This window comes from Corapipo altera, unplaced genomic scaffold (assembly GCF_003945725.1).
Source record: "Corapipo altera isolate COAL_440 unplaced genomic scaffold, ASM394572v1 343, whole genome shotgun sequence".
Lineage (NCBI taxonomy): Eukaryota > Metazoa > Chordata > Aves > Passeriformes > Pipridae > Corapipo > Corapipo altera.
The window spans coordinates 2,175,813-2,189,454 of record NW_020884913.1 but is presented as its reverse complement, the minus strand read 5'-3'; the positions used below and the strand labels follow the sequence as shown (position 1 = coordinate 2,189,454).

Below are 13,642 nucleotides of genomic sequence, written 5' to 3'. Positions count from 1 at the left end.
CGCAGGGAGAACGGAGACATCTCTTCCCGTCCCTCCTCTGCTTGTGTTTACTTCAATGTTTTTTCCCCCTGATCCCGGGAATTACAATGACAGGAACGAAGAGCTGCCATTGTACTGGTGATGAACTGACATGGCCCAGCAGCGGGGCTGGGATTTAATTCCCTTGGCTTGCAGAGCAGCACAGTGTGCTATTGAGCGCGTGTCCACATGGCAACAGCGGTGGCGCTCCAAGAATTCCATTTCCACGGCGCCCCTGGGCCTTGCCTTGACATCTTCATTGTTCCAGGGTGAAATTAAAAAAAAAAAAAAAAATTTAAAAAATTTTCAAGGGCAGCGTAAACGCAGTGCAAAATCCAGAACGCTACAGAACAGGGTTGCCTAATGGTTAATTTAGAAAGGAACATATCATTAAAAACGTATGAAGGTGGCTACATATTGATGCTGTATAAATATTTAAAGGGATGCCTCTCGTAAGGGCAGAGTTCCAAGCTACACCTAAAATAACGTGTGTGAAAGAAAATTAAACGAATATTTCACCATTTGGACTTGTTTAATCTGCCTTGGAAAGGCTTTTTATGCTCAGCTACTGAGCATTACTATGGGAAAGGATATCAGACAAAACTCATTTCTGGTGTGATTCTACCAAAGTCAGCAGAGCTAAAGTGAAGATGATTTTTCTGGCCTTTTAAATAGAGTGTAATTTTCTCTGTGGGTAGTTATTAAACGCTATTGAGAGAGATTGCGGCTGTTGTTGGAAGGGCTTTCTGGAGAGGTCACTCTGTCCCATGTGAATAACACCAGTGACAAACCAGGAGGTTTGTAGTTTTTACAACTTGAAGAGCTCCTGGAGGCTCTAAAGCCACCACACGTCACTGCCTGACCCAAAGCTAAGAGCATACATCTATTCTGAGTTGAGATACCCTGGCATGACACCCACTCCTACAGCACAAGAATTCCGCCCGTAGAAATGGCTTAAAATATTGGAGGGGGCATTGCAAAAGATATTCGTGTGGACATTCGGTCCCATCTCCCTCAGAGAGGACGTGTTCCTTAAATTCACTGTCTGAGGCTCAACTGCTCCATCTTGACATTTTGGGGCTGTCAGGATTTCACCAACTCTCCTGCCTGCGATGGCCATTCCCTGTCCTTGTTATCTGGGACTCAGGCTCCTGTACCCTGCTCTGCACATGGATCAGTTTGAAGGGTCCAAAAACGCTCAACAAGGTACCCACAGCATGTGCCCTCCCTTCACTCGCACCTCCAGAACTGCTCTTCCAAGGCATCTGGGTTTTCCTTCTGCCCAAGGACCTGCCCTATCTTCCAGAAATCAACCTCCATCCTCAGGCAAAGCAGCGCCAAAATTTGGATTGTGCAAAAATCAAGATAAATCTTGGCTTAAATGGAGGACTAGGGAGAGGGGAGGAAGGAAACAAACCCAGAGAATTATTTTAGCGTTTTACAAAAAGCCTAACACCCTCTTGGGATGAAAATGGGAACACATGAGACCTCATAATTTATATATGTATTAACTTCCCACTGGTGAAATTAAAATGCAAAATAGTGTCTCTAAACAAAATTGTAGAGCTCTGTCCCTTGAGATAGTTAAAAAATGAAATGGGCAAAGCATCTACCAGGGGATCTGTTCTTACCCTTGGAGGACTTTGGGCTGGATCGTAGATATTTTCTCTCTCTCATAGTCACAATGCTGAGCTCCAAGAAAGGATTTGTCTGTGCAATACAGTGAAGCTCAGCAATAATTACCCATTGTGCTCTGTGATGAGCCATCCCTTTGGTTCTTCAGTAACCCGTGCACCTGGACTTTAACTAAAACCAAATAATATGCACAGAAAACATTTTTATGTAAGAGGAGGTGAACATCACTAAAAATCAGAGAGCCTTTGTATGGCATGCCAAACTGCTGAAGCGAAAAAATGTCTTCAGTGAAAGGGCTCAGATGTGAGCATGTTTCAGTGCACAGCTCCAGGAAAAACTCTGATAATAAATGTGAGCTTGTTATCGTTGCTTTTCAGTGGGAAGTAAAGCCGGAAGCAGGGTCGTGCTGGCTAATTGAAGCTTACATTTTCATTCAAGCACTGCATTTTAATTATAAACTGGTGACACAAGTGTCACTTAGTTCTTACCCTGTTTTAAGTGTGCCCACGTATAAAAAATATTTTCAGTTATTAATTTATTCTTGTGATCGTGTTCATTATCCTACATTATGTCTACCAGGCACGTGTCTAATGACATGTTTGATACACGCTAATTCTTATGCCTCTTTTAATACAGGGCTTACACAGACATTTTAGGCTGAACACGGTGCCAGTTGGCCACCAAACCAGGTGCACATTAATGCTATAAAATCAGCATTACGAGCTGTGTACCCATATTCTGGCCAGCTGCAAGCACTTGCTCAGCCCTCCCCGGGGCACAGCAGCCATGCCAGAAAATGGGATAACCTGTGGGAGTAGCTGCATCCAGCAGTGGAGCCTGGAATGCTGACGGCGAGGTCCTGGCTGCCCAGGTCTGGCCCTGGTCCTGAACCACTTGCCCTTGGTCCAGCTCCTCCGATCCTGCAGTGCTGAGCATGTTGGCTCTTTGTGTGGCCAAAGCCCTGGGTAAGGCTTAGAATTCAGGTGGAAAATTTCTGGCCTGTTTTCCCCTCTCTAAGGGGTTTTGCTGCTGTGCCCAAAGACCGTCTCCAGTTCTTGTTTGCCCTTTACATACAGAAATTAAAATAAAATGAGGGAAAAGGTCACTGGGAATTGGCTACCAAGAGAGACTAAGTAAGTCATTAAAAATCAGACCTGGAGTACAAGCGAAAACAAGGGAAATATCCCTTGAAAGCAAGTGATGAGGGTAAATCTCTTTAAAAGACATGGGATGGAATAGGATAGCTATGTTTTTCCCCTCTTAATTTGCTACCAAACCATAAAGAGGATTCTATTTTAATAAGCACCACCGTAGTGGGACACTGCAAATGAATTGTTGGAGCGGCTATAATTCGCAGTGGTGCTGTGAACACAGCCCCAGCATCATTCCTAAACACTACATGCTTTATTTCAGGTCTTGCATCTTTAAGGATCCCAAAGCACCTCGGAACCGTCTGCATTTGTCAGCGCTAAAGGCAAGGACAAGAGCACAGCAAAACGTGCAGGGTGAAGGAGAAACACTTCCCACCCTCTGGAGCCAACATCCAGTCTGCTGAGGAGAACCATGGGATGTTTAATCTCAAAATTAGCAGATAGCGGCGTAGTTTTGGATAAATATTTTTGGAAACACCTAAGTAACTCAAAAAGCGAAATTCGGTTGACTCTCGATGCAACGTAAACTTGGACAGAGGTCATAAGCCACAGCCTTTGGAAAGACGACTCGTTGTTGTGGAGAAGCTTCTGTTGACAGACAAAAATGTGTTTTCACAGTGGGCAGAGCTGGGGGGACGCGGACCAGCTCTGATCCAAACATAGGGTGGGCACATCCAAGCAGCTCCGAGCTTGAGCCAAGAAGCTCAGCCTCTTGCTACGTTCGTTGGCTTGGGTTCAGCTCGAGCATAAACATAGAGGGGCTTTTGGACTTGAGCTCTTTGTGTCCTACTGGTCCATCTGGAAGAGGTTGGTCTGTCTGCAAAGAGCACACCGGTGAACCCAAAATTGCTGTAATGGAAATAACTGACATCCTGCTGCTGGACAGCAGGAGGGTGAGGACACAGACCCAACTGGTCAGGGTTAGCAACTCAGGTTTAAGACACCATTTCCAAACTGTTACTGAGCTCCCAGATTTATTAATTGATATTTTATCATGTCTAGGAGAGCTCTGCTTGATACTGACATTTTCTGACAGTTCCCCTAATAAAACCCAGCTGAAATCATTAATAATGCTCCTGAGCTCTAATTGGACAGAATAAACTGCTGTCAGTCGGGTGGATGGCAGGTGGCAGAGCGGGACTAGGAGATGTTAAATCTGGGAGGAAGCAGAGTCTGGGGCTCTCTCTTTGCACTGGAAATCAAGCTCCTGAAGTTTTGGTAGTTCACAATTGCCCAAAAATTGCCTTCCCACTCTCAGCAGAGGGAGATTAACATCCATTTTGGGCTATTGACTTCACTGGCTCAAGTCACAGGGCTCTGTTCAGTGAATTCGAGGGCTGCAACCCCGTCCACGATCCCTGTGGATAAAAATGTGCTGCGACACAATGCAACTTGCTGTTCTATCAGCTGGCTAAAACCAGACTGCCACACAAAGAAACCAAGTGTAGCTAATTTTGGATTAAAATATATGCAAGTATGTAAAGGAGCATTGCTGTGGCGTACTTGAATTCAGAACATCCGCTGGACAAAGATGATTAAAGCCCACTGTTGCCATTAGTGAGTCATACACGAAGGAGTATCGCTGGCTTTCATATCTGGATACCTTTGAAAGCTCAGCCTAAATAGTCACAAGGTTAAGAGTCTGTTATTTCGTTTGCTTGCAGGCAGCTGAATGGCTGGGGGCTGAACTTTTAAAAACCCCAAGAGCGTGGCAATTCTTACAAGAAAATCATTCAGTGTCTTGCTATCACTGATAGTTGGTGAGCCATGAGATAGGTATGCACAGCCCTCAGATAGGTATAAGAAATAACTTATGCTTTAGATTTGATTACATTTAGGCAATGTTCCTCTGGCGAGGTCCTATTTCAAGTCATAATTGCAACATGTCATGGTTCCTTTTTAATGCCTTGCAGCAGCAATAGATAAACTGTGCCTCTGGGATGCAAGGAAGACAATAACAATCCCAACGTTATTGAATGCTATATATTTGGACAGGAGAAAATATTTGGTCATCCATATTCTACACGAAATTGCATTATTTAAAAAGTATAAATGGGAGAAAACTGATCTGAAACCCCCGGCGGAGAATTGGCAATGACTTAAAAACAGTTATTAACCTAATCTGAAAAAAAACCCTGGCAGCTCAACAAGGGTGGTAATTCCTCCCTGAACTGGGTCCCTCTCCCACTCCAACAGGGGATGCTGAATATCTCTGAAACATTTGGCATTATCAAGCTAAAGGGACTTGCTAAGTGAGAAACATTCAAAGGGCAGAACTAAGTGGCACAATTCCAAAACAGCAATTAAAAGGCGGAATGCTTGAAAAATAACAATAAAAGAGGTTAATTTGTATCAGGGCTTGGCAACTGGCACAGGAAATACTGTAATTCCATAACGTGCTCTCCCTTCATCCATCTCTTCGTATGGTGACAGCATGTTTCTAATGTATCATTCCTTCACATATAAGATTTGACAAGAAATGACTCAGTTCTATTGAAGAACTTACAGGGCTATTTGTAAAGCGAGCAGGAGGCTGGATAAATCCAGGAAAACAGGTCAAACAGGTAGTAAGAAAAGAAAACCCAAACTCATACCTTTGGACAAGTATTATACATTTTTCATTGGCAGGATGGCCCAGAATCAAGATGCTCAAGATGCTCAAGAGTTAAGAAGATAAACTAAAAATCTTAAATTTCTACCTTGGGCAGTATCTATCAGTTTTCTAAAGAAAGATTATTGCACTGTCATTGAAAAGTTAATTTCTGAGGTATCGTTTTAGCAGAAGGAAAGTTACAACATTTCAGCAAGGAGAGGCGAAAAGAGAAAGAGAACAAAGATGTTAAGACGACAGGATGCCACAGGAAGGAGGAGAAAGAGGGGCTGGACTATCTGCCAGGCTAAATCAAGAACTGCTTCAACACTTTCACTGCATTTGACTCACAGCGTGCAACAACTGGCAAAAATGCCCCCAGATTCGAAGGGAAATCTAGATAAAGTCTGCCTAGGCTGGGCTATCCATCCTGCAGGCAGCTCGCCCAGAGCCTTACTATTTTGAGATAGCAGAGAGGCCACTTGTCATTAATATTATGATAAATCTCAATCTAGAGGAAGCCTCGACTGTTGCTGTGGTCCCCAGCACCTCTGTGCGCCCCTCAAAAGAGTCAAAACAACCACTCTGAAAGAAAAAAATACGAGCTGAAGGCCAGGAAAGAGCCACCTTCCATGCTAAAATGATGTACTTTGGGGAGTGGAGACAAATAACTAAAGGAAACAGCTACCTAGGAGTAGGAGAGGGGGGACAAAATATATTGTGATTTAACTCATCAAAATATGCTGAAAAAGTGGGAGGCTTTAGAACAAGGCAGAAAATAGCACGAAGCCCTGCACAGCACTGGAGCTGTCTACTGGAAACATCCTTTTGTTCTGAAAGTCATAAATGTGTATCAGCCTCTCAGACATATGGGCAGTTGTGCATTTATCCTGTTTATTTTACTACTCCTGTGCATCCTGCCTTGCCATCTGTTGGTAGGAATTTGGATGCTGAACCGTAAGTCTGCGACATCATAAATACCAGTAAACAGAAATCTAAAATGAAGATAAGCACCAAGTAATGTTTGGAAGCAGGACCAGTTTTTCAGTTTGATAGTTTGATTTATTTCCTGAGATGAGTCTTGGCTCAGAAAAGAAGGACCAGCAGGAAAAGGTCCAATTGAAGGGACAGATCTACAATCCCTTCTCTTATATTGGCTTCATATTGGCATAATTCCACTGCCTTCCTAGAAAGCAGTTAAATTTACGTAGGTGGAGAATCAGACTTAATCCTGTCCCTCAAGGAAGACATGTTTAAACACCAAATATTGCATGTATAAAACATAAGTTGCAAGCAAAATGCTTCAAACCCAGTTAAAGTAGTGTTCATGCATCTTCTCTGAGCTGGGCAGCCCTATCACCGTGTCCTAGTTTTTCCACATCTTCGTTTCCATTTTATTATTAGAATGAGAGAAAAGTGGGTGGGAAGAAAGCACAGTTATCCCTCCTAGTCAGGGATAGAAAAATAAAGTAACTGGCCCCAGACCAAGCAGGAAACCTACTGAAGCCCAGACTCACAAGCCCATCCATTCCTCCTCCTCCCCCCTCTCCATTTTCAGTTTGGGGATACAGGAATTATACAGAAATTGCTGCTCTTTGCCACACAAACCACAGAGACACCAACTAAATAGCTGGGAGCTGAGAGGTGTTAATAAAGACTTCAAATTACACTCAGTACCTAAGCACTCCTACCTCCTCAAAGGAATTAGAGATGAGATGAGATGAGATGAAAGCAGTACCTTTCCTTCTTATATTTTTTCTTTCTTTCCTGTGTTTCTGCAAAGATACACAAGGCTACAGAATAAAGTTATCAGATACACCCCCCCTTATTCCCCAGTTTTTTATGAGCTTCAGCTGTTTTGCACCTGGGAAGACTGACCAAAGCTACAGGTTGGACAGCACGACCTGAGCAGACTGTGACTCAGAGAATGGGACAGGACCTGCTGGAGGAACAATCACTGTGTTGAAATCTTACAGGAACAAAAAAATACATTGTTGTATTCTCCTCTTTTACCAGTTTATACTGGTGGGGGTCAGCAGAGCTGCCAAGCCCTGACGAGGTACAACAGCAACGAGCTCCTGCCAGTACCTAAAAAGAGTCATGAAAGCCCATGGCAGAAGGTCAGTTAAAGGTAATGGCTCCTGGAAGAAGCCCAAAGACTACATTACATCATTGCAAAGGTCCTCACCAACCCCAAAATGACTTACTATGGCTCTGACAGATACTACCACAAATGCCATCTGTCAAATCCTTAGAATACACAGAGTAATTTTACACAAAACAGAAAAGCAACCACAGCACAACACAGCCACAGGTGTCCTATTTGTACAGCCCAGCGTCCCCTTGGCTCCTCACAAAACACTTCTGAAACCTTCACAGAACAATCCTGAAACCCAGGTAAGATTAATATTCTCCACATTGCATCTTGCACAGATGAAGAAGCTTTACAGCTGGATTACAAATGTGCTTTCCTCGGCTTCCAGCCTTCGGGGAGCATCGCTAATGCACACAAAGTCTTTGGGTTCTGAGTTTTGCACTGGGATATCTGACATGCTGAGAGCCACGAGAAAGAACTGAAACCTCCGTGTAGCCTGATAGCTCCCTACTGGCTATATAGTAGATCGAGTTCAAGAAAGCAAATTAATTCATTAAAGTGACATATATTCAGTCAACTAGCTTCAGATCCCTGTTCCATAGAGTGTCTTGGGAAGAATGGATGTTTTGTGACATCAGTACGGTCATTTGAGAGCCTCTGTTAAAAATGTTCAAAGAGGTGCATTTAGGACATCTCTGCTTTTTTTTTTTTTTTGTATTTGAGAACAGATAACACCTTAACCCATCTTCTGCTGACAGTTCCTCCACCACGACCTTTCTCAGTATTTTAAAATATTTTACAATATTTTACAATATTTACAATTTACAATATTTCAAAGGGATTGAACTCTGCATCCATAAAGGCAACTCTGAATGCAGAAACTATCTCTAACAAACAGAATGCTCTTGAAAAAAATTAACCTAAAAAGGCTGTTAAAAAAAAAAAAAAAAACACTCCATCAATTGCTGGCAAAACTGTGCTGCTTCAGCCACTGTTGCAACGCTGACACTGGAGTGCTAAGAATTGCTTTTAAAAACAATGAGTAAAGCACATGCACTTTCTCAACAGCACATGTTTTACCAAGGAAACGGAGATGGCATGAGCAGGATGTATGGAAAAAAAGAATGAAGACATTGGCTGAATCTCAGCAAGGTCTGTCTCTAAGGGGTTTGTATTTGTTTTGAAAGATTCATGGATGAAAGTTCACTCTTCAGCAGTGCACAAAATGCATATATATTGTCCTAGAAATAGGCTATGCATCACAGAACAAGTTTTTTCACGGCAGAGACACCCATTTGTGTATTCTCCATTTGCAGTTTCTTTTCTTCCATGGTGTGAGTACAGGCTCACACGCCTGGAAAGGTTGGGAAGACCAACCACTTCTTAACGTGCCTGTGGACACAACCTCCAAGGCAGGTCGTGTCTGATATTAGAGTGATTTAACATTTGCTCTTCACCAAATAAAACTTTGGCCATTGCATTTGATTATAAAGCCCGCATTGTATTCAGTTTATTACCAACAGCCGTGCTGCTGGGACTTCATAGCTGTGCTGGGAGAATACTAAAGAATATTCATTCTCTTTGGATGAGCAGTGAATTTGCAGTATTGATGGAGAGCAGCCTGCCTTTATTTACTTGCCTCAAACATTTGTATAAGCATTTTTATTTTGTTTTCAAGGGTATCCATGGAAGCAGCGCATGCGGGCGCCGCGGTTCCCGTGTTCGTGCGCTTTCATCCGAGCTGGAAGACCTGCAAACAATTGTGCAAATGTGCATTCGTGCAAGTTTTCAAGTCATAAATGATTTACTCGATCCTTCCTCCCAGTTACAAATGTTCCAGCCACCCAGTCAGGAAGGACACGTGGTTCCACATGAATTAAGTAGCCAATTGCACCACTTGAAAAGTAAATGGCGAACAGGGAATACTAAAAGCAGTAGACACAATGGGTTCAAAGAGATTCATATGCTGAAGTGTTTAATAAAATACTCTTTGAATAAATTTAAATTACAAGTACATTACTTGCTTTCCTATCTTGATGCCACAGAGCCTGCAGAGCACTCTGTTGTGAGCTGTCCTATTAACTTCAGCATGATTGTGCACCAAGATAAGCAGTTTCAGTGGATAAAGTGGTGTTTTTAATGTATTTTTTTTTTCTAGCCAAATATTATAACAGCAGATCCTCCTTGTGAATAAGATTGTGAGAGGCTTAAAAAGCTGTGCTGCACGTTTACCACAGGAATAGGGGCTGCTGGGAAATTAGGGTGGTTTAATCTCTCATTCTCAGGTTAAGTTGACCATGAAATGATTATTAATTTGCTGTGTTTGCATGACCCTGCTCTGCACCATCTTGACAGGGACCCACAGCCTGTGATAACCACAGCTCACATGTAGACATGGGACAGAACAGCAGCCACCTCAAACGGGGCTGATTTGCTCCTATTTTCATTTGTGGGTTGGGGTGCAGGTTTCAGGTGTGGATGGCTACACTGGGGCTCCACCAGAAACTCCTTACTGTGCTGACATTTTAACTTCAGCTGCCAAAACTGTGGTTATTGTAAATGTCTTGGACCCAGAAACCCAAAATCCAGCTTTGCCAGGGAGCTCCCAGGCCACCTCACTGCGGAGGCTCAGCCAAGAAACATCCACTTCTGCTACATGCACATCCACACCAGGAATTGTTTTAAACAGTTTCCCACCTAAGGCAATTACCTTGGCTATAACTTTTAAAAATCCACGCAGAAATAGTGCTATTATTTAAAATCCACTCAATGAACCTCCTACCTCCACCTTTGGCAAACACACTAAGAGAACAAAATTGGGATTATACAGAAAGGAGTTTGACTGATGTATCATTAACGCTGCTTCTTGAGTGACTAAGCTCCATAGTAGTATCGACTACTAGTACTGAAACGTGATTTCATCCCCAAGACAACTGCAGCTCCAAACAAAGATAATATGCTGGATCCTCTGGATCCTTAAGCTGCATCCCTCCAATCATTGTTACGATGCAAATCTCTTGTAAAATGCTGTTTCAAAGTAAAACAGGAAAACACTGAGGAACACCTAATAATTTAACAGGCGATTGTTCAAAATCCAGCACACAGGTTGTTTTATGGATGTAGCTGAGAAACATTTGAATGGGAAATTTCAACTGACCTGAAATTTGCTCAGCGAAATGCTTTATGTGTGTCAAAAGCAATTTCAGAGGCTGCTTAAGGCATTTGGAGCTTCTGCACATTTGTGTCTTAGATTCGTCTTTTTGACATGAGTGAAATGGCAATTAAGACCATTAAAATAAATTAAGTAGGTTTTTATAATTATTACTCCAAAACACAAGAAGAGTTCCAAAAATAGGGTTGAAGCCAGACCATTTAATCCCATATAAACATCTGCAACTGAATTATTTTCTTGCTATGTATGTCCTTGGAGTTGCAATATTACCCTGATAATACTAAAAGACCCATCCACTCCAACTGAGAGAGGCTCTGAAATGATCAAGGGAGTGTTGTTTTAAATCAGCTTCTAGAAATGGCTTTACTATTACATGAAACAAAGGAGTGTTTCCATGTTGAAACCAAAGTCCCATGGTATGGTTTAAAACATGAATATTTTAATGCATCTATAGATTTAATCTTACAAAACAGAACATATTGAAAAAGTAGGAGAGAACGTAGTCTCTGCTCCTCATCTCTGTGAACAGATGACAGCTTTCTCAAATTGTCCATTCTTAGCACATATTTGACAACTTCAAGATTTGTAACTTTATAATTTGATTATGAGCATTTGAATTTTGAGCAGAGCAGCTCGATTGCTGTTGGATGGATGGGTCCCACGAAAAGCCTTTTTATCCCCCGAATTGACAGGGATTAAAGCTTCACTTGCACACAACTCCTGGGTGCCATTTTTCAGCAGATGCCCTGGCAGATGCAACGTGCTCAGGGAGGCACCAGCGCTGCCCAGTGATGCGACGAGACTGGAGATGAGCCGCGTTACTGGGCACTGTTTCAGCGCTGCCCATTTCTCACAGCTCCCCTGACTTCTCGCCTTTTAAATAAACTTCTGACTTAAGCCCAGTTGAAAATCAAGGCAAAAATTCCACCAGTCAAAGCTGCATTTCGTTTCTGTGTGTGATATTACTGGGGGATCATACCGAAATCCTGACATCGGGAAACTCTGGGATTTTTCACGGAGATGACAGGCCCATTCTAGCTGAGCAAGCTCAGCAACTCCTGCTAGATGCAAACAAACTTGTTTGCCAGGGAAAAGACACTAGGACAAGCTCAGTGAAGATCACAGGATTCATTTCAAGTGGAGGAAGCTCAGCATCTCTCAAGCAAACTCGGGAGCTCTCAGATGCAAGCCCTCGTTTTCCAGGTGCCATAAAAGCCCATGCCGAGAGTTAGATTCCCTTTAGGAGTCATAAAGCCAAGCATTGTTATTACCCTTAAACCTCCACATTTCAGTAATTCTTTCTCTCTTGATCATCTAAAAATATTTCCTTGTCCTACAGCTATTCTACGTATGCATACTATCACCAGGTAGCAAATCCAACATTTTAGGGGGAAAATGTTACACTGTAGCCTTAAATTGTTAGCAAAAAGAGAAGATGAGAAGAGACGTGAGGATGAGGTGCTCCTACCACGCCACAGCCTTTTCTGGGGAGAAAAACCATTCTGAACACAGCTGAGACTCTGACCCAGAGCTGGGCTCGTCTGGGCTGCGCCGTCTGTCAGTTGGAATAAACCACAAACCCAGGCTGGCAAAGTTCACGTGTGCTGAGCTGGGCTGATGGAATTGGGTGCACAGCACCCTGTCCACCAAGTGCATCACCGAGGGGAAAAAGACTCTGGGATGCCCCCACCCCCGGGAGCCACAAAGCAGCTCAGCAGAAGCGAACGGCTTTCCTCCACACTCTCCCATTCCTCCACACTCTCCCTTTCCTCCACACTCTCCTCCACGCTCTCCCTTTCCTCCGGCATCACGGAGGCTGCTCGCAGAGGGAATGGACCCAGCAGGTGAGGGGCTTCAGAGCCCCCGTGGCCACGGCCCCTTTCCTGGGGATGTGCTGATTTCCCACGGTCAGAGCTCCCCGCTCTCGCCTGACAGATGTGGTTTCCCACCTGGGCTTCCCGGTCTGCTACGCCAAATCCTCCGAACACCCATGTGCTCCTTTGTCCCGGCAGTTACCGCCGCGCCTTCTCCACAACTCCATTTTTCAAAGCAGGAGCCACATGTTCGGCCTCTGCGGGGAGCGGGGTGTCCCTGCTGCCCTGCTCAGCCGCTAGAACACTCATCTTTTCATTGTTAATATCATTCAGCCTGACCCTTGGGCTGTATTAAGTAACCCCGAGTCCACAGCGAAGCACCTGAGCGGCGGCAACACCACCTTCAGCTGGGCTCCCGGTGTGTGTGTCTGAGGCTACACTGGGAGGAACTGGAGTTCCCGCTGTCCTGCCCGAAAGCTGTGGCTGAGCCCCAAAGCCCCTGAAGCCAAAGTCCCGGGGGGGCGCCAGCTCCGAAGCCTGCAGGGCTCAGATGCGCCCCAAAGCACCCAAAAGCCGCGACCCCGCCAGGAGCTCCCCAAAGCCCTGAAGCCCCGGGGATGGCCGCGGAGCGAGGTCGCCCCCCTGGGCAGCGCTCCCCTGGGCAGCGCTCCGCATCCCGCCGCCGGTTCCCATGGCAATGTCGGAGATGCCGGTTGCCACGGTAACGCCATCCTCCTCCTCGGCCGTGTCCGAGGCACCGGCGCGGCTCCGGCCCCGGCTCCGGCTCGGGCTCAGCCCGGCGGCTCCGGCTCGGGCTCTGGCTCTGGCTCTGGCTGGGCTCTGCCCTGCGGCTCCAGGAGCGCAGCCGGGTTCCCCCGGGAAGTTGCTCCCCCCTCCCCTGCGCGGCCGCGGTACCTTCGAGGCAGCAGATCCTCCAGAGCCCCGAGTGCGTGAGATCGCCCCGCGCCTTCCGCGGCGGCCCCTGCGCCTCGTCCGTCGTGATGTTGGTGCCGTTGCAGATGTGGGCGCTGGAGTAGAGCCAGTAGTCGGTGCCGATGGCGATGGCCATGAGGCTGAAGGCGGCGAAGGCGCCCACCGTGGTCAGCAGCATCTGGACGCCACGGTCACACCACACCATGGTGCTTCATAGTCCCCGCACGGGCGCGG

The 13,642-nt window shown here is 45.1% G+C and overlaps 1 protein-coding gene across 1 annotated transcript in view; it reads right to left on the bottom strand.

The window, feature by feature from the left end:
* CACNG4 (calcium voltage-gated channel auxiliary subunit gamma 4) overlaps positions 1-13,636 on the bottom strand; it is a 43,024-nt gene extending 29,388 nt beyond the window's left edge. The window contains exon 1 of the mRNA XM_027654684.1: positions 13,391-13,636. Within this exon, the coding sequence (XP_027510485.1) occupies positions 13,391-13,613 (223 nt within the window). The 5' untranslated portion in view covers positions 13,614-13,636. The remainder of the gene's footprint in view (positions 1-13,390) is intronic.
* Positions 13,637-13,642: the final 6 nt, after the last annotated feature.